The following is a 20,840-nucleotide window of genomic DNA, read 5'->3' as shown; positions in this document are numbered from 1 at the left end:
AGGCCGGAGACATCTGCCTCTTCCAAGTTGTAGACAGGAGCAGCAGCGGGCTCAAGATGATGGTCCATATGATCCGCACGTCGGAAATGCTGGTAATAGCCTTAGTCTTGGAGGGTCGTATAGACCATTTTTTCTTGTGCATGTGCGACATTTTGCCTTTTAGTAGAATATATATATATATATATATATATATATATATATATATTACATTGTGCCTCACTCAATTCATTCTGCTAGCATTACATGCCTCTTACTGTCTATCTATATATACACTTCTTCTTCGGTACAACCCCCCTAGACACATCAACGGTTCAGATCGTCTTATACCCCTTCATGTAAAAACTTAAAAAAGGGTAGGATGGTCATTCCCCATCACCCTCCCCCCAGCCCCGCTCCCGCGACGTACCCGCGCGCGAGGCGACGGCTTTCTTTTTACACTCGCGCAAAGACGGTGTATTTTTGTACAGTGAGGCGACGCCTTTTTTTTACACTCGAGCAAGGACAGCGTATTTTTGTACAGTGGGGCGACGTACGTACGCGCCCGTCGGTGGTCAATCCGCGACGCGTCGCCCGCGGAAAACGCGTCGTGGCGCGTGGATAGCGGCCCCGCCGTCCCGTCCTGTCCGTCCCCTCGACTGCCGCAACGCCGCCCTCGACTGCCGTCCCGCCGCCTGCTGCCCCGTCGTATCCCGTGCGCATCAATGCCGTCGACCCACCCGCCCGTCGCCATTACTGCCCGTCCGCCCGCCGCCCCCGCCGTCTGCCCTAAAAAAACCACCCCCGTCCGCCCGTCGCCGCTCACACCATTCCTTCCCCGGACCCGTCGTCACATCCACCTTTGAAAAGCTCGCCGGCAAGATGTCGTTCCACCGCGGCAGCAGCTCCGGCACCGGCGGCGGCGACGGACCGAGCGCGTGGCCGTCGAGCCTGAGCACGCCGGAGACAGAGGAGCTGTACCGGTTTGGGCTCCTCGTGCCGCCGGGTTGCCGTCTGCCGCACAACTGGAAGCTCGACAAGGACGGCTACCCGAGGCGCGGGCCCGGCGCCACCGCGAGGAGAAGCGGACCGGCGGCCGCAACAACATCGCCGGCCGTCACGCGTTCTGGGACGGCAAAGACTACGCCGCCGTCATTCGCGCGTGCCGGCTCGCGGAGTCCGGCGGCACGGCAGACCTCGTCCCGCGCCCCCGTCCAGAAGCACGCGGCCGTCGGGCCCCTCCACCACCTGCGCCGGTGACCGCCGATCCCCTCGCCCCGCCGGAGGTGGAACTGCCGCCGGAGCAGTTGGTTCTTCGGGAGGACGGCGATCCCGACGATATGCCGGGTTACCTCGTCGCCCTGCGGGCGTCGGTGGCTGCAGCGGCAGCTGCAGAGGCGGCGGCGGTTGCGAGGGAGGCCGCCGAGCAGGCGGCAGCGATCCAGGCGGTGGCGGCGATTCCGCCGGTGGTCCCGCAGGCGAAGGCGGAGGCGGCAGAGTCGTCGGACGAAGACGACATCGACTGGGAGCGGCTAGCCCAGGTCAGCGACGACGACGACGACGGCGGCGGCGGCGGTGACGGCGGTGACGGTGCGGTCATCGATCTGCTGGGTAGCAACGACGAGGAGGAGCAGTTGTTTTTTTTAAATGTTCTAAGTATGAACTATGAATCGTTTATGTTCGGATGAACTCGTTTCGTTTCCGTAGTGTTTAATGGACTATGTAAAATATATCTATGTTCAATCAAGTTTGTTCGAATGTTGTTTTAATTTGTCTTCAAAGTTTGTTCAAAAAATTAGCAAAATATTGAATGCTTATTTTGACAAAAATTTGAAAATTTTCCGACCAATGCATAAAAATGTTCACAATATATTTAAAAAATTTCCATCGAATATACATAGCACAAAATAAGGTATGCAATTATCTAAAAATTGTAGCAAAAAAAATCGTGAAAACACATAAAATATAAAAGAAAACTGAATAAAAAGTCAAAAGCGTTTCTAAATGTTTATAAAGTGTTTTAGAAATGTTCATATGTTGTTAAAATATGTGCATATAGTAAAGCCCAGTGGATGAAAAAAATGAAAATTAAGAAATAAATATTTAACAAATTAAAAAATAATCAAAAAGGTGAGATATTTTAATTCATTAATTAACATTTTCTGAAATATTTTTAAATTCATTACCATTTATGAATCCGAGAATTTTTAAATTCATTAACATTATCTGAAATAGTTTTAAATTCATTAACATTTATGAATTTTCTGCAAACATGAGACGTGACAAAATTTTAGGGGTTTTCGGCCCAGAAAATCATAGAAAATTTATACGGACTCGAAACGTGACAAATTTTTGCGAGCGTGCCCTGCATGGTCACTGTGGCCCGTGACAAAAAATTGGGCACGTTTGGCGGATATGAAGCAGAGACGTGCGACCGAGGGTCCCCTCCGGCCATACCGCAACCACCCCTTTCCACAGCAAGTACCTGAGCGGTTTCACGGAATGCACCCAACTTGGGGCAGCGCGTGTGGGGCCCCACCCAGGCACGCCACGGCCAAAATGAACAAAATCCGACAACGAACGCAAGTTGCGTCACGTCCGGGCAGTATTTTAGAGGTTTTCGGCCCGGAAAATCGTAGAAAATCCATACGGACTCGAAACGCGGCAAATTTTTGCGTGTGTGCCCTGCATGGTCACTGTGGCCCGTGAAAAAAAATTGGGCACGTTTGGCGGATGCGAAGCGGAGACGTGCGACCGAGGGTCCCCTCCGGCCATACCGCAACCACCCCCTTTCACAGCAAGTACCTGAGCGGTTTCACGGAATGCACCCAACTTTTGGCAGCGCGTGTGGGGCCCCACCCGGGCACCCCACAGCCAAAATGAATGAAATCCGACAACGAACGCAAGTTGCGTCACATCCGGGCAGTATTTTAGGGGTTTTCGGCCCGGAAAATCGTAGAAAATCCATACGGACTCGAAACGCGGCAGATTTTTGCGTGCGTGCCCTGCATGGTCACTGTGGCCCGTGAAACAAAAATTGGGCACGTTTGGCGGATGCGAAGAGGAGACGTGCGACCGAGGGTCCCCTCCGGCCATACCGCAACCACCCCCTTCCACAGCAAGTACCTGAGCGGTTTCACGGAATGCACCCAACTTTTGGCAGCGCGTGTGGGGCCCCACCCGGGCACCCCACGGCCAAAATGAACAAAATCCGACAACGAACGCAAGTTGCGTCACGTCCGGACAGTATTTTAGGGGTTTTCGGCCCGGAAAATCGTAGAAATTCCATACGGACTCGAAACGCGGCAAATTTTTGCGTGCGTGCCGTCCATGGTCACTGTGGCCCGTGAAAAAAATTGGGCACGTTTGGCGGATGTGAAGCGGAGACGTGCGACCGAGGGTCCCCTCTGGCCATACCGCAACCAGCCCCTTCCACAGCAAGTACCTGAGCGGTTTCACGGAATGCACCCAACTTTTGGCAGCGCGTGTGGGGCCCCACCCGGGCACCCCACGGCCAAAATAAACGAAATCCGACAACGAACGCAAGTTGCGTCACGTCCGGACAGTATTTTAGGGGTTTTCGGCCCGGAAAATCGTAGAAAATCCATACGGAATCGAAACACTGCAAATTTTTGCGTGCGTGCCCTGCATTGGTCACTGTGGCCCGTGAAAAAAAATTGGGCATGTTTGACGGATGCGAAGCGGAGACGTGCGACCGAGGGTCCCCTCCGGCCATACCGCAACCACCCCCTTCCACAGCAAGTACCTGAGCGGTTTCACGGAATGCACCCAACTTTTGGCAGCGCGTGTGGGGCCCCACCCGGGCACCCCACGGCCAAAATGAATGAAATCCGACAACGAACGCAAGTTGCGTCACGTCCGGGCAGTATTTTAGGGGTTTTCGGCCCGGAAAATTGTAGAAAATCCATACGGACTCGAAACACGACAAATTTTTGCGTGCGTGCCCTACATGGTCACTGTGGCCCGTGAAAAAAAATTGGGCATGTTTGGCGGATGCGAAGCGGAGACGTGCGACCGAGGGTCCCCTCCGGCCATACCGCAACCACCCCCTTCCACAACAAGTACCTGAGCGGTTTCATGGAATGCACCCAATTTTTGGCAGCGCGTGTGGGGCCCCACCCGGGCACCCCACGGTCAAAATGAACGAAATCCGACAACGAACGCAAGTTGCGTCACGTCCGGGCAGTATTTTAGGGGTTTTCGGCCCGGAAAATCGTAGAAAATCCATACAGACTCGAAACGCGGCAAATTTTTGCGTGCGTGCCCTGCATGGTCACTGTGGCCCGTGAAAAAAAATTGGGCACGTTTGGCGGATGCGAAGCGGAGACGTGCGACCAAGGGTCCTCTCCGGCCATACCGCAACCACCCCCTTCCACAGCAAGTACTTGAGCGGTTTCACGGAATGCACCCAACTTTTGGCAGCGCGTGTGGGGCCCCACCCGGGCACCCCACGGCCAAAATGAACGAAATCCGACAACGAACGCAATTTGCGTCACGTCCGGGCAGTATTTTAGGGGTTTTCGGCCCGGAAAATCGTAGAAAATCCATACGGACTCGAAATGCGGTAAATTTTTGCGTGCGTGCCCTGCATGGTCACTGTGGCCCGTGAAAAAAAATTGGGCACGTTTGGCGGATGCGAAGTGGAGACGTGCGACCGAGGGTCCCCTCCGGCCATACCGCAACCACCCCCTTCCACAGCAAGTACCTGAGCGGTTTCACGGAGTGCACCCAACTTTTGGCAGCGCGTGTGGGGCCCCACCCGGGCACCCCACGGCCAAAATGAACGAAATCCGACAACGAACGCAAGTTGCGTCACGTCCGGGCAGTATTTTAGGGGTTTTCGGCCCAGAAAATCGTAGAAAATCCATACGGACTCGAAACGCGGCAAATTTTTGCGTGCGTGCCCTGCATGGTCACTATGGCCCGTGAAAAAAAAATTGGGCACAAAACATGTTTGTTTTTCGTGCAAAGTTTATAAAAAATACACTAAATGACAAAATTATACAAATAAATAAATAAATACATATTCAATATTGTAGACTGGCCGTCGCCCACTTAATAATCGCCGCAGGCCCGACGCAGCAAAATATCTACCCAATATCTGCATGAGCCGTCGCTATCCGAGGGAATATTCCTGACAAACGCGCACGTCGCCCAATCACGTCGCGCATGCCCTTTTTGCGTCGTACGTGCCGACGACGCGCCCGATCTGATCCCCGTCGCCCGCCGCCCACACTGTCGTTCCTCGCCCAACAGCGTCGCGCCGCCGTCAGCCCGCACTAGTCGACGTCACCACCCGCTGTCAGTGCCGGTCGTCAACGCCCGTCGTCACCCAGCAATAGTCGACGTCAGCACCCTCCGTCAGCGCCGGTCGTCAGCGGCCGACGTCACCACTCGCCGTCAGCGCCGGTTGTGAACACGCCGTCAGACGCCTTCGTCAGCCGCTGTGATCGCCGTCGCCCGCTGTAGTCGCCGTCGGGCAGGTATATATTTTAAAATTTTCAACATTATATAACACATTAGCTGCGTGCAATGTCACATAGATATTTTTATATGCAGTATGGACATCGATGGTGTGATTGCATGTTCTGTAGAAAAATGGGTTACTCTTGTTAATAAATTAACATCAAGTCAGCGATTTACGTTTTACGAAACAGAGATGGAGGGCATGTTACGAATACTTTCAGTCAAGATGCATGATAATTTGCTTGCGCTTATGATTCAAGGTTACAATCCTAGTAGTAAAAAATTCATGGTGCAAGAGGCAGCCGGAAAAAAAGGGTTGATTTCATTGAGGCCTGATGATGTGTTTGCTATATTTGGTTTGAAGAATGAAGGAGTTGATGTTTCTAGTTTTTTGAGTATGGACCAAGGCAAAGCAATAAAAAAAATTCCAGCTAGTTTTGTTAACAAGAAGAATGGTAAAATATTGATTGATGATCTTATTGAGAAGATTGTGAGAAATAAAAATGTGGACGATGAATTTGTTCGGATGGCGTTTCTCGTCCTGTTAGGGACTATAATTGCACCAGTGTCTGATGAGTACATTCTGAAGAATTATTATGCACTAGTGCAAGATGTGAGGCAGATAAAAAAGTTCAACTGGAACGCATTCACTTTGCGGTTTTGTTTGTCGGAGATTGATACGGTCTTGCAGCCCGGTCGTGTTAGGGAATGGCCACGTGGCAACCTAGCACTTCTGCAGGTATGATTTATTTTTAAAATTGAATAGTTGTATTATGTAATAATAGTGTAACACATGCTAAATGGTTGTGTGTTTGTTTTGCAGTATCTATATTGGGAGAAGGTGCAGCCAAGCACCGGTCCAAAGTATGATCCTTTAGCGTTATTGAGCCCCTTGATGAGGAATTGGACAGAAGCGGCAGCGGAGAAAAGAGACAAGTACGACTTTCAAAATGGTCGTGGTGTTGGAATGGTAATACGTTAAATATTTATTTTTTCCATTTAAAGTCTACAATTAATTATTAATTAAATATGATTGTATGATTCTTTATGTTGTAGATCGATGACACCATTACTGAAGAGTACCGCTTAAACAAAATAAGAATGGAACAGGCTGAAAAGAACAAAAAATCCAGTACGAGAAAGTCTAACATTACTGGAAGGAGAACAGGCGTGAGTACATCTGAGGCTTCAGCTACCCAGAACCCTATTATGGATCGGATTTTGACTGAGCTGCAGCACATTCGTAAGGATATGCTTCGTATGCCGGAGCTATGCGCACAGGTACAAGTTTTCTGATTTTGCCGTTCACAATGGTTTTCGATGTGTCACATAACTAATTACAACTAATTTTTAATCACAGAGGGTCATAGAGAAATTGAACAAAAGCGCTGTATTTTACAAAGCAGGTGATAGTGAAAAAGAAGAAGAGAATGAGTATGGTGAAAATAGTGAAAGTAGAAACTATGGTGGAAAACCTCGGAAGGAATTTGTATATAATCCTGACGTGGACAATTTCGAAACACCGAGAAAAAAGAATGTGCAAGAGGATGATGAAGATGATATTAATGATTCTGAAGACAAGACACCTTATTATTGCACACCTGAATATTTCAATAGTTTCAAGGGTGATGAAGAAGATTCTATCGAAGTTCCTGAGGTATCTGATGAGAAATCCGTTACATCTTTAGGAACAGATGAAACCGCATCACGTGGATCGGTAGATTGTATTGGAGAAGATGAGGTAGAGGAGAAGGGTGTAGGGAAACGGAAGCGGAGACGATCAAACCTTATAAAGTCTCCTTATATTCCCGTTATACCTACAAAGCGTGTAAAGCGTTCAGCAAAAGCAAGTGAGTTTTATCATATTATTTTCGAGCTGAAATTACTACTTATCATTGAATTATTAACATATTACCGTCATGTATTGTAGAACTATTCGAGAAAGAAGTCTTTGAAGAAGAATACGATGTGATTAAAGCTAGTGTTAAGTTTGTTCGTGCTTATCAGCGGTCAGCAAAACATAGAAAGAAGGAAATATTCAATGATGGCATGCGCGAAGGTCTGAGTGCAGAGAGGGCTTGTAAGATTCTTGACCATGAATGGCTAACCGGTAATGTAAGTTATTGTTCTGTTTTCTATTAGCATTCAATGCAAATTGGAATTGTTATACATCATTTAAATTATTTTCAGGTTATCAATGCTTATTCGTCGTATCTGTTGGGAGTTGTTGGTGAAGATCGTCATATAATGCCGACCTGGCTGGTCAATTGGTTACTTGAATTTAGACCGGACACCCAGGGAGGAAAAAATGACAATGAAGTTGTGGCGAAGAAGAATGGACCCTTGAATAGATGCACCGACGAGTATTTTAAAAAAGATAAGGTAAGTTCAACTGCCTTAAAGTATGCATATATGGGATATAAATAATAAGATAGTATATGTTGATTGCATCATATTTTCGTTGTGATGCAGCTTTATATTCCTCTTAATAAGGGAAATACCCACTGGGTTTCGGTTGTCATGCATCGCCCGAAGGAAGAGTTCCAGGTTCTTGATTCTTTGATGGGACCCGAACTTGACAGTGAAATTACAGAAAAAGTTGAGGAGCTGGTACGGCATAAATTTACATGAGCATATTGAAATTATCATTTAGTAACTGAACTATGTTAAATTATTTTCGTGCTATTATGTATATGAACAGAAAAATCAACTTGGATATGACATACGTGATGCGAATGCGAGCGGTGCTGTGAATTTTCCAGATGTGTCTACCTGGCCTATCAAAACGTATAACATCCCACAACAAGAAGACGGGTGAGTAAATACTTTCATATTGTTTTAATATCTTACCTCAAATGCGAACTTATGAACTGTTGTTTGTACGGATCAGCAATTCATGTGGAATATTTGTTCTTCGATGCTTTCAATATTGGAACGGTGAAAAATGGACAAGCCATTTTTTTCAGGTCTGGTTTTTTTTCAAATGCTTATATTCAATTAAATTCATTATGTAATACTATTTGAATTGTACTAATATGAAGTTTTAACAGGGTCAATTGATAAATCGAGGGACTTAATGATTGTGCAGCTTATTTTTTCGGAGATAAATACGCTCAACGATGTGAAGGACAAAGTTACCCGGCTTGCAAAGAAGAAATAAATGTGCCAAAATTTTTGTAAAAGAAAATTTTGTAGGCTCAAATAATGTTTACATTTATTTCGACTATCATGTCTTGTGATGAAGAAGACACTACTATTTTGAATATTTAAGTCGAGAATGACATTTGGATTATTATGTTGTCTTCATGCCGTTGTCTTTACATTTGAAATCTTCATATTTATAGTTGTGCAGTCGTCAAGTTGTTTTCCTGTACTGCTGAATGTTAAAAAAATGTACATGTATTTATTATGCACTTTAAAGCACTGTCGATGTCGCTTATTATAACACCGATGTTCTTAATTTCCTTTTCTACAAAAAAAATTGCCGACAAGTGCGCCGGCCAGTCTGACGTCAGACAGGACCGACGGCACTGTCCAACAGGGCAGCGTCGAACGACGGTTAGCATAACTAATCAAAGACGCTCGACTGCAAGTGCGCCGCCGGGTATATAAGTTGGTCGTCGCACGCTCCGTCAGGCGAGGTGGGACTAAAACTTAGCTATCGCAGCCGCCGTGCCTGCAGTGACGCGCGTGACCGCATGGGCCGGCCCAATATCATTGTTTCCACCCACGGCGTGACGACGGCCCAAGTAGCACGCGGCGCGACGACGGCCCAAGTTCCACGCGGGGCGACTTGGGATGTTTAGTCCCACCTCGGCCGACGGAGGGCGCGACGACCGGCTTATATACCCGGCGGCACATAGGCTATCGAACTCCTTTCGTTGCCTTGTACTGCTGCCGCCGTCCGACTCTGCCCTGTGGGACAGTGCCACCGGCCGACGCTGCCACTGTGGGACAGTGCCGCCGGCGCACTTGTTGGGTGTTTTTTTTAAAAAAATGACGGTGTTCTAAGCGACGGCGACCGTGCAATGCAGAAAATATACAGTAAACAGCGACGGCAGTACTATGCAAAAATGAGCACGTCAAAATAAACAACAGCGACTTGCACAAAATTAACAGTAAAAATTAACACATCAAAATAAACAAAGTAAAACTCCTTCTTGCATTACATAGTCTGTCATCAAAACAAAATAGTCTGACATCAACGAAGTAAAATAAGTTCATATAACATATTATAACAATTATTAAAGATCAAATGTATAGAACATTAAAAAACTGTCTTCAATGAAAGGGTGGAACGATCTTCCATAGCCATCCATAATAAAACTGTCTTCAATCAAAGTGTGAACCAATCTTCCATACTCCACAAGTTAAGCAAAGTTCCTACATAACAATAAGATATGTGTTAATTCACAATGAACAAATAAATTCGGTTTGAACAATAACATATACAATAACATAAGAAAATCATACTTAGGATTTTAAGGGCACGTGGACTTATAATGACCCGTAACACCGCACGGTCCACATTGACGTTTGCTTTTCTCATCAAAAGCTTTTGGTCGCCCATTTTTAGTGACATCAGGACCATCCTTACCGCGGCCTTTAACATTCTGTTTTGGTACGCCTTTGGTGTTAACTTTTGCGGGATCATGAACAAGACCATGATCTTGATTAGGCTCGAATGCATCGTCGTTCACAAACTGTACCTCCGCACCAGGCTCATCCTCCTTAGTGTAATCATTATCTATTATGTCCCTCAGAGCCGCCTTCAACTTGTCGAATAAAAATGGTTTATGACATGCTTTATGAGTTGCTTCAGCAGATAAGATAGTCAACTCGCTGTACCTAGCTCTGTCCCCTGCACCTGCCCATCCCCATGCAAACAGATTGCTAGTGCGTCACGGGAAGTCCACCCCTTGCAACTTGGCTCAACCTCCGCAGTACTAAACACTTAGGTATCTCACGTAAGCGTAGCTGAATCAGAACGTGAAGAATATGTTTGCAAGGAAGTCCTTTACGATACATGCTTCTGCAACTGCACTTCACAGTTTCTTCTAAGTTACCTGGGGTATAGTCCACAGTGAATCTGATATCTCTATTTTCCTTCCATGTCAGTATGAATCTGTGAGTGTCTGCTCCTCTCAGTCTCTCAAGGACCTCTAGCTCCCGTGCCTTCTTCATATCTTCCTGCAAGATATAAAAGTTTGTCGTAGTGAACTCACGGGCAGCTGATTTCTCAATATCTTTACACTCATCCAATACTGGTACTGGAACTGTCTGTGAGTTTGTGCAATCGTCATGCGCCTCATTCTCACGGATACGAACTATGCAGTTCTCATAGTGCACAATCATATCAACAATAGTCATACCGGAGTCTAGATGCAAGTGAAGGCATGAATTCAGACTCTCACTTCGCTGGTTACTTCGCATACCTAAGAAAAACCCACCTGACAGATATGATGCAGCCCAAAGCCTTTTCTTCTTGTACATCCTACGTAACCATGTCTTTGTTTTCTCCGACTGCCATTTGGCGGTAAACGCTGCCCATCTCTCCTCAAATACCTTTTTTGAAGTGGCATAATAAAGTAGAGACCTGAACTCCTTTAGAGACTTATGATGAAGGTGTTTCTGCATGTTCTTCTCAATATGCCACGAGCAAAGACGATGCCAAACCTCCGAAAGTACCTTTCTTATGGCCTTAATCATAGTTGCATCTCCACCAGTAATTACTGACCTGGGCCTCTTCTGACAGTGAGCCCTCAAAAACGTCTGAAGCAGCCAGACATATGTATCTTCCGTCTCGTCAAACACAAGAGCACAACCGAATACCGTGGTGCAACGGTGGTTGTTCAGACCGACAAAAGGTATAAATGGCATGCCATACCTATTCATCCTGTATGTGCTGTCGAAGACTGTCACATCACCGTAGTCAACATAGTCTCGACGTGATTGAGAATCACACCAGAATATGTTTTTCAGCCTTCCTTCATCATCGACGGTGTGCTCAAAGAAGAAATCTGGATCTCTCTCTTTTCTGGTCATCATGATCCCAATGGCAGTGTCTGCATCACCTTGTGCAAGCAACTTCATTTTTTCTCTATAACACATGTTATAAAGCTTCTTCCTCCCAAAACCAGCCTTTGCATATGACCCAGAGCGCGCAACGAGTTGATCATAAATCATATGTTTCCTGATTCCAACACCTGCCATGGTTAAGATCTCAGCCTTCTGATATTCTTTTATCTGATTGTGAGACCGAAGAAACGTGACTTCATCCGGTCTAGCTAGAACGTGACTGTGATCATCATTGAAACTGCTGACATACCAAACATCACGCTCTTTATCAAGTTTCAAAGTTATATGCGCATCGCAGAAGCAACGAGTCTCCCCTCTCAGCCTGCGGGTCCTGCCTTCCATTGTACAACGTTTTGCCTGTCGTTTCGCAGCTCTCGCACACACATACTTTCTCAAGCGCTTAGTTGCCTCAGGACCTTTCGAATATTTCAGTGAGTCCTTTCTTACGCTGAAACCACGCTCGTATGCATACTGATTATAGAAATTGTAAGCATCTCCTAGTGACTTGAACGTCTTCCTCATGACCTTCCAATGCATGCCCAATAATTCTTGCTGATATTCATCAAATCTGATGTCAAAATTAAACAGATCATCACCAACATGCTCATCATTCCCGCTTGTACCATCTACATCTCCCTGTAAATTAATGCATTAAACCATTTATGTCAGTCAATTATAATTTTAAAATGTACTTTAGTGATGTAAGTTTCAAAACTTACTTTGCTGGAGCTGTCATCATGAGATGCATCAACGTGGGATTTGTCACTTTCATCGTCCACAATATTCCTCACAAAGTCCCCGTCCTCGTCCATCTGCGCGCATTGCAAAAAAAACATGTAAGCGCTCATATGGTTATTATGTCATTTCTTCTCTGATTTTATTAATAACATACCCGGAGTGCACTTTCAGCAAATGAATCATCTATATCCATATCATCATCATCATCGCCATGTCGCTGCATCATGCAAAAAAATATTAAATTTTCCGTGCGGTCTATCATATTTACCCCCTCATATTTATTGTTTTATCAACATTGATCACACTTACATTGCCACTATAAGATTCATCCAAACTCATGTAGTTCTCCTCACGAGGTTCATCCATATTCCGTGACGAGGTTTCGTTGTCCTTGCCGTAATCATCGCCATCATAATCTCCCTCCTCCTCTAACTATATATAGTTAAAAAATTGTACGATGAATCAAACGCCGTGTAACATCATCCCTAAAACTAACTATCTTATCAAGCACAACAATGTCTCAAACCAACCTCTTGCACGGCGGCGAGGATTTCAGCCGGATCCATTTCCTCCGATGACGAACGTGATGACGGCGTGACGTTGCTGGCCGGCGGAGGCAGGTGTCGACGGCGTGAGGACGATGGCTGGTCGTAGTAGGCGTAGTGCGCGGAGGGAGGCGGCGACGTAGATCGCGGGTGGGCGGCCATCTGGGCGACGGGAATGGAATGCGGCGGCGGGCACGCGCGCCGGCAGCGGTAAAGGCGCCGGGGCACGCACGGCGGCCTGTTTGGGCCGCGACTCGGGCGACGGCGACTTCGTGCAGATGGGGGCCAACGTGGAGACGGCGTGGATGCGTTAGGGTTCAGGGTTTTGACGGCGGGCGTCGGCGGCTACCGTGTCTTTTTTTTCCTCCAACAACTGTCCACGCCAACGTCGAGACGTGAGGGCGTACGGCGACGAGTGCGGGTTCGCACGCGACATATGGCGTCGGGTGGGTATTCCTATACCTAATGTGAAATTACCATACTACCCACTATATGTTTTTAGTGTGTGTGTTGTACCGAAGCACTCCCCTTATATATATCAGTTGTAGTAACATTTCAATCTGCTGTGTGCTGCTAGCCTCGCAAGGAAGGAAGCACCAGCGTCGAGGCTAGCGAGCCTCGCTCGGAGGAGACACGCTTGGCCCAGCCGGGAGGAGACGCCGGCAAGCCTCGCGCGGAGGAGACCCACTCCTCCCCGGCGGGAGGATACGTCGGCAAGCCTCGCGCTGAGCCCTCCGGAGGGAGCGACAGCGACAGCCGCCCCCATCTGAATGTGAAGAGGAGTCTCTCGCCTTCACCTGGCGAGTAAGTACCCGCATCTTACTTTCTGCTTCGTGATCTTTGTTTCCTACCTCTTGAAACCGGGAGCTGAGCCCCCATGCCATGCAGGTCCCTCCAAAAGGAGAAGAAGATGCAGTTAGGGGCCACGACGTCCACCGAGCCCTCACCAGAGGAGCCCGCTGAGGAGACCCATGCGCCCCTGTCGAGCCCTGAGGGGCGTGAGGAGATGGCCCGCCATGTTGAGACGGCAACGGGGCAGACGGTGACCGAAGATGATTGTGTGACTTCCCAGCCGCACGAAGACTTGCCTCCCCCAGCTGGGAGGAACGAGCTTCGCAAGGGAAGGGGGCCTCCGGAGGTGAGGAGGTGCCTCTAAAGGCGCGACGAGCCCCCAGCACAAGCCCACAGACGTGAAATAACATCAGGGTGTCAGCGAAAGCACAGACGTGAAATAACAATTTTGCATCTGATAGTAGGGTACTTTTACTAGTCAAAAAGGCCAAAACAATTTTCAGCCAGGGTACTTCCACATCTCAGAATCACATTTGTCTTCCCCAATAGAGAACTCAAGAAAGACCATTGGATTAGTCATTCAATCGATACGTGCTTCCATATCCTGATGCACTTGCCTTTGTCTCGGCCACGGCAGCAGATACTTGCTTCCATTGACGATTGGTTTTGATCTGTAATGGGTTCTTTACACCCTAATTCTGCTTCAGGTGATACGTGCAGATGGGGAATTGCTACATCAGTAGTTACTGTGAGCTCCAGTACGTACTCCATACTCCATAGCTATTGGTTTCGACACACAATGTTGGGTATTTATGAACTAAAACGACGGCACTTATTTTGGATCGGAGGCAGTATACTATAGTGCCTTTAACAGCAAAACAAAATTTTAGAACAGGCAAGCACACCATATCTTTGTTACTCCTACTTACAACTGTGAATGCAAGCATAATTTTGGCGATCACAAGGAGCAACTGCAAATTCTGAACCCGGCATGAAAATGCGTCGAGTTTTCCACCATATATAGCTTCCAAATCAACAAACAGAAATACCTCATGTTTATTGTCTGTCACGCAGCTGAATAATACTGCCCCGTATTCAAGGATCAGTAAAATGCATTGCATTCCACATCTCAGAATCATATTAGGTGCATCTGATATGATAGGTGCTTTTACAAGCCAAAAAGGCGAAAAACAATATTCAGCCAGGGTACTTCCACATCTCAGTCTCCCCAGTAGAGAACTCAAGAAAGAGTGCAACATGCTAGTAAAACTAGCTTCCAGACCTTCATGGGCTCAGTTTGCCTTCTCAGTTCACCACAAAATTATGCAGAACTACCAAGTAAACTAGTACCACACACTTAGCAGCTCAAAGTAAACATGTCGATGTGAAACACCATCAGCATCAGTACCATTATCAAAAATAAAAACCTCTCATGCCATAACCCGAGAAGCAATCCAGCACCTGTCATGCCTCAACACACAGAAGGGATCTTCCACTGACAAGTCAATGGCGTTACAAAAAGAAGTGCCCTCTTTCGTTTCACCATTTCAAGTTCCTGTCAGGATCCTGCAACGGCGAATTCGGCGAGCTGGCAATCCTACCGTGGCCCAAATACTTGTTGAATGGAGTGATGCATCATGCATCACCTCAAGGGTCATGGATTCCCTCAAGCAAACATTTCCACATGCGTTAGCTTGGGGGCATGCAACTACTCAAGAACGGGGGGATGTCAGCACCTCTACTGACGAAAACAAGAGAACAAACAAGCTGAAAATGTCAAATTCAACTCGTGGGCCTGAAGCACCGCCCACTCGTCATCGCTGCCTCCCCCAGTGGCTTGCAAGCCCAAACTAGACCCGTTAATCAGGTGTAACAGCTGACGCCTGCATATATATATATATATATATATATATATATATATAACCAGTACGTGTGCTTGTTCATTAGTTGGGTAGGAAGAAAGGCTTCGGACTGGATTTGAATTCCTTGCACTCGTTGTAATCGTGAAATTCCATTCCAGGTGATTCGTGAGTGAGAGAGCTAGATCTTTACAAGTGACGGCTGGTTTTGATCTGTAATCGGTATTACGGGTTCCTTACACCTTTTTTTTTCTGTTGCGAGGGTTGACACCTTATCTTATTTTTTTCCAAAATCAATAGTAGTTTATTCCAAAGGGATAGGGTTACAATACGACGACAAGAGTTCCTCAATACATGAGGGTCCTCTGTCGAGCCACACAGTCATAGCCTGCTCAAAGCCAGGCTTGACACCCTAATTCTGCTCAGGTGGTACATGCTGATGGGCTGTTGCTACATCAGTAGTTGCTCTGAGCTCCAGTAGGTACTCCATAGCTATTGGTTTCCACACAAAAGTGGCAGCACCTCACAACACTCTAGGTCTGCTTAAAATGTTGGGCAACCTTTTTTTTTGTAGCGACAGAGTAAAATTGGAAACAGGTAGCCACACCATATCGTTGTTACAACTGTCAACACAAGCATAATTTCGGAAAACAATGGGAACTACAAATTCTGAACGCAGCCTGAAATGTGTGGATTTTTCCGCCATAGCTGCTACCGGTTCAACAACAAAACGGCTCCGCCTGTATCTGCATACCAGAAACTATGTTACTCCCTCCGTAAAGAAATATAAGAGTGTTATAAGAGTGTTATTTAAGTGATCTGATCACGATCACTCTTATATTTCTTTACGGGTGGAGTACTAATTTATCAGCTTAGCAGCAAAAGCACACACGTGAAACAACATCAGTAGACATAGATTGTGCATCTGATAGTAGGGTACGTTTACAAGACAAAAGGCCAAAACAATTTTCAGCCAGGGTACTTCCACATCTCAGAATCACATTAGTCTTCCCGGTAGAGAACTCAAAAAGGAGTGCAACATACTAGTAAAACTAGCTTCCAGACCATCACGGCCTCATTCTACCTTCTCAGTTCACCGCAAAATTATGCAGAAGTGCAGAACTAATAAGTAAACAACCAAACCCTTAGCAGCTCAAAGTAAACATGTCAGATGCGAAATACCACCAGCATGAAAAACAAAAACTACTCATGCCTCAGCTCGAGAAGCCCTCCAGGCCCTGGCACGCCTCAACACACAGAAGGGATCCTCCACTGACAAGTCAATGGCGTTCTGAAAGCTCCAGCTAGGGGAGGCCGGGCAAACGTAAATAACATCACTGCCAGTGCCTCCGCCTGATGGAGCATCGCCCTCACTAACGGAACCTGACACGGGACCTCCCTCCATCACCACATCATGGCTGCCAGTGCTTCCACCTGATGACACATTGCCCTCACCAGCAGAACCTGAGACAGGGCCTCCCTCCACTACCACATCATCACTGCCACTACTTCCACCTGATGGCGCATCGCCCTCGCCAACAGAACATGACATCCGGCCTGCCTCCGATACCACGTCATCACTGTCTCTACAAACCATTCCCAGCGTCTTAAGCACCTTCCCATTCTTCAAGATGTAACCGAGGAACAACAACTCACAGTTCAGGCCCTGGAATCCGTGGAGGACGAGCGTCTTCAGATGTGATTCGAGGCAATCGCAAGAGCTCTGAGACTCCCAGAACTCAGCAGAATGTACACCATCAGGTGAAGTGGATTGAATGGACTGAAATTGAGCAAAAAGAAACAATGTCGGCGTTTAGCATATCAAACTTCGAATTACACCAAAATACAATTACAAGTGCAAAGAACAGATATCTACAATATCAATCTGGATCATATAGCAATGAACTAGTACTGGAATAAGCTAGTATTCATATTATCATCTTGAATCACCATCGATAAACAAGTATAGGGAAGATATCAATATGCCATATCTACCTATATCTATATCTATCTATCTATCTATCTATTCATCTATATATCTACTCCCTCCGTCCCATAATATAAGAGCGTTTTTTACACTACACTAGTGTGAAAAATACTTTTGTATTATGGGACGGAGGGAGTATATATCTATATATACTACTTAAAAAGAACGTAAGGTTCCCATTTCACTTTTCTTCCCACCACCCCTTCATCCAACCTTCCTTGTATGATAATAGATCAACTTAATTTACTAACCTTCTGAACCAGTTCCACTTTAATTTACTTACCAAACTTCGGATCAAAATATAAGATAATTCATGGGCAGAATTTGATGATCATTTATTTACACAATCGCATTATTAGTAAATCACAAGCCGACGGACTAGAAGATTTATATCCTGTTGCAACGCACGGGCATTGTTCTAGTTATCGATAAACAAGTATAGGGAAGATAAAAAGTGCTAGAATGAATATCTACAGTCTCAATCTGTAATATATAGCGATGGGCAACTAGCACTTGAATAAGCTGACATCCATATTATCGTCTTGAATGGCAATCGATAAACAAGTGCAGAGATGAACATATATCGATATGCCGTACCATGATGTGAAGTGTCTCGAGGCGAGGAAAGCATCTGAGCAGGGTGTGCAGCATCTTGACCTCCATGTTGTGTGAAAGTCGCACCTTGACAGCTAATATCTTCAAACTTGGCAGCATGGCGCTAGCTCTCACATTCATCCCAGCCTGCCATTGAGGCAAATTATAAAAAAAATGAGAAATTCGTTTGGTTGCACAGACACGTAATGAATGCTAAGTGCAGATGACAGAAGTTACAAGAAGCAGTTACCCTGATGACAACACCACCAATCTCGAGAGCGTGGAGTTGAAGGTCCAAGTAGCCGAGCACCTCCAGCCTAGGGGCGTGGGCAATCTTGACGGGCCTCCGGTCGAAAATGCTTTGGAGGAGCAGGCGCTCCAGGCAGGGGGCATCCTCGACAATGATTTCATCGAAGCTGCATCCCCATTCCATCACGGCGCGGAGGCTGCTGGACTTGATGCGGAGGATTGAACTGCTAATGTACGCGATGGCAAAGGAGAGGATTTTCAGCTTGGGGCAGTGCGCGAGCAAGGCGTCGACTTCCCTGTCCTCGATGATGGAGTGGAAAAGGCCGAGCTCTTCGAGGTTGGGGAAGGCTGGCCGGAGGGCGGTGGTGTCCGGGAAGCGCCAGCGCCAGACGCCGATGTAGAGGCGGGTGAGGGAGGCACAGCCGAGGATGCTGTCGGGGAGCGGCATGTCGAGCGGCCAGGGGCGGTTGAAGAGGATGAGGTCCTGGATCTTCTTGGCGGCGAGGCTGGCGATCAGGCGCTCGAGCGCGTACTCCTGCCGGTAGAAGGAGGTGCGGGTGAAGCGCACGGCACGGACGGGGCCCGGGTGAGCGGCCACGCAGCGCGAGACGGCGCGCACGGCGTGGAAATGGCGGGGCCCGTCGGCGGCCCTGAGGTGGGCGTCGTCGACGAGGAGCGGGGTCGCCGCCCACACGCAGCGCCAGCGGGTGGAGAGCACCGTGGTGCGCGCGGCTTCCTTGGTAGGGAGGCGGGAGATGATGTTGGAGAGCAGGTCGTCCGGGAGGCGGCTGATGTGGTCCTGGCCGTCGCCATCCTGCACGGCGGGCCGGTCGGCGGCGGCGGCGTCGGCGGCGGTGTCCTCGGAGTCGGAGGAGGTGAGGGAGAAGTGGTCGTCGTCGGAGTCGTCGTCGTCGGGCGCGGGGACGAAGGGCGCGGGGAGGAGGGAGATGATTTGGGAGACGATGCCATCCATGCGCTCCTGCGCGGACAGACCCTCCAGTGCCATATTGTTGAAGTACTCCTCGATTTGGGCGTAGTTGACAAACACTTCTTCTCCTCCCCCTCCGGCGGCGTCCATGGTGGCGGCGGCCGGCTAGGGTTTTGTCGGCGGGCGGGGCGGAGAGACCTCACCTCCGCGAGGGGAGCAGGCTGAACAAATGGGGACTGGTGTGGGATGCCGTGGACCGTGTGGACTGGCTGTACGGGGGCTCTTTGGTCTCACTAGTGTTGTGAACTTGTGGACCAGATTTAAATTTCAAATACATTCCATGTATTGGAGTTCAAACAGATAAATTCAGCTGTGAACAGTTGTTGACGGTGTCCCTGCGGCCTCTCACCATGTCGGTTCCCAGTCTCATGGGCCAGGCCAAGGACCCCTTTGCCGGTTCCGTCCCAGGCCACTTCAACAGGTCCATCACATGAAAATTCTAGAAGACTTAGCTGGGATCGTGGAGAACTCTGCCTCACCGTACGTAGCCGGGAGAACTCTACCTCACCGCACGTAGCCGACTAGGATTTGTACCCCTAGTGTCCTCGGTATGTTATATATGTCAGAATCTTGGTGGTCGAAAGTGATCGGTACGTCCGACCACTTATTCTCCGAAGTCGTTGTGCTTTCAATGACGTCCGACCACTTATTGTCCGAAGTCATTGTGCTTTCAATCGTACATATCTCTCGAAAAGCTCTCTTCCGTTGATTTCTTGATGAGTGTGTTTCGTAGATCATACGTACGTCTTTGTCCTTGGACATGTATTGTTCTTCTATACAGTCGATTTCTACACCCCGAACCCTTCTGCTATTGGGGTTATTGAGGAACTCCCATTCTCCTTTTGCCACTTGCTTGACAACCCAACAGTTCCTGCTTTTGTGGGTCGCTGGTTTATCCGATGAGGCAGAGTGGATCGTGCACGGGTGGTCGAGTATCATGTCCAGCAGTGATTTGACTCCGATGCCGACTACCCGGCTCTTCTTCTATGGAAGCTGCTCGTCGTGTGTGTCAATATTGTTGGGCTTGGAACGCCGGCTGCGAGGGTTGTGCCTGCCTTCTGCTTCGGGTAACCCCAAGCTGGGGTCTCCGGCAATATTGGTTGGCTAAGCGGGCGTCCTCTATGGCGCAATAGTTTGTCATTAGGTCGGAGAGTGTGTTGAATGTCCTCGGATGATGACGACCAATCTCTCTACTGACCCATTCATCGTAAATGTTGAAACAGAATGCCGCTAGGGATTCACTGTCGTTGCAATCCGGGATCTCATTCTTCTTTTACAAAAAACGTGTCTAGAATTCTCGGATGATTTCTCTTTTCTTTTAGGTGACTAGGCCGGGTCCCAGATGTTAATCAGCCTAGTGCTATCTGGACAATTTCGGCTCCGATTAGACATCAACACCATTGATTGATCTAATGTCAACCCTAGGTCTTTCGATTGGGCCAGATATGCCTAGCTTTCGTACTGATTCGTCGGATTCGTGCTCCAGGCTTGGTCAGATGAATTATGGTTATCGCCCCAAGCTAAACTTAACGTTGATGCTTGGAGAC

The 20,840-nt window shown here is 47.7% G+C and overlaps 4 protein-coding genes and 1 pseudogene across 4 annotated transcripts; 2 read left to right on the top strand and 3 right to left on the bottom strand.

Moving 5' to 3' along the window:
* Window positions 1–858: 858 nt before the first annotated feature.
* LOC147964159 (uncharacterized) lies at window positions 859–1,664 on the top strand (annotated as a pseudogene).
* Window positions 1,665–5,656: 3,992 nt separating this feature from the next.
* LOC147964158 (uncharacterized) lies at window positions 5,657–8,623 on the top strand. Its single transcript, XM_087529862.1, has 10 exons — window positions 5,657–6,202; window positions 6,287–6,433; window positions 6,520–6,744; window positions 6,824–7,313; window positions 7,394–7,578; window positions 7,654–7,845; window positions 7,936–8,073; window positions 8,165–8,277; window positions 8,354–8,431; window positions 8,515–8,623. The coding sequence occupies exons 1-10, from the start codon at window positions 5,657–5,659 to the stop codon at window positions 8,621–8,623; spliced, it is 2,223 nt and encodes a 740-aa protein (XP_087385988.1).
* Window positions 8,624–9,799: 1,176 nt separating this feature from the next.
* On the bottom strand, window positions 9,800–12,807 carry LOC125516582 (uncharacterized). Its single transcript, XM_087528921.1, has 6 exons — window positions 12,589–12,807; window positions 12,434–12,496; window positions 12,261–12,353; window positions 12,142–12,177; window positions 9,937–10,102; window positions 9,800–9,846 (listed from the first exon to the last, which is right to left on the bottom strand). The coding sequence occupies exons 1-6, from the start codon at window positions 12,643–12,645 to the stop codon at window positions 9,800–9,802; spliced, it is 462 nt and encodes a 153-aa protein (XP_087385047.1). The 5' UTR covers window positions 12,646–12,807.
* Window positions 10,357–11,883, bottom strand: LOC147964157 (protein FAR1-RELATED SEQUENCE 5-like). Its single transcript, XM_087527635.1, has one exon. It carries the CDS (start codon window positions 11,881–11,883, stop codon window positions 10,357–10,359), a length of 1,527 nt encoding a protein of 508 aa, XP_087383761.1.
* A 3,561-nt stretch (window positions 12,808–16,368) lies between the features above and the next one.
* On the bottom strand, window positions 16,369–19,514 carry LOC125516032 (putative F-box/FBD/LRR-repeat protein At3g49480). Its single transcript, XM_048681514.2, has 3 exons — window positions 18,307–19,514; window positions 18,060–18,203; window positions 16,369–17,255 (listed from the first exon to the last, which is right to left on the bottom strand). The coding sequence occupies exons 1-3, from the start codon at window positions 19,381–19,383 to the stop codon at window positions 16,683–16,685; spliced, it is 1,794 nt and encodes a 597-aa protein (XP_048537471.1). The 5' UTR covers window positions 19,384–19,514; the 3' UTR covers window positions 16,369–16,682.
* Window positions 19,515–20,840: the final 1,326 nt, after the last annotated feature.

This window comes from Triticum urartu, chromosome 6A, assembly GCF_056163025.1.
Source record: "Triticum urartu cultivar PI428250 chromosome 6A, HENAU_Tu73, whole genome shotgun sequence".
Lineage (NCBI taxonomy): Eukaryota > Viridiplantae > Streptophyta > Magnoliopsida > Poales > Poaceae > Triticum > Triticum urartu.
This window is presented reverse-complemented; position numbering and strand designations above follow the sequence as displayed.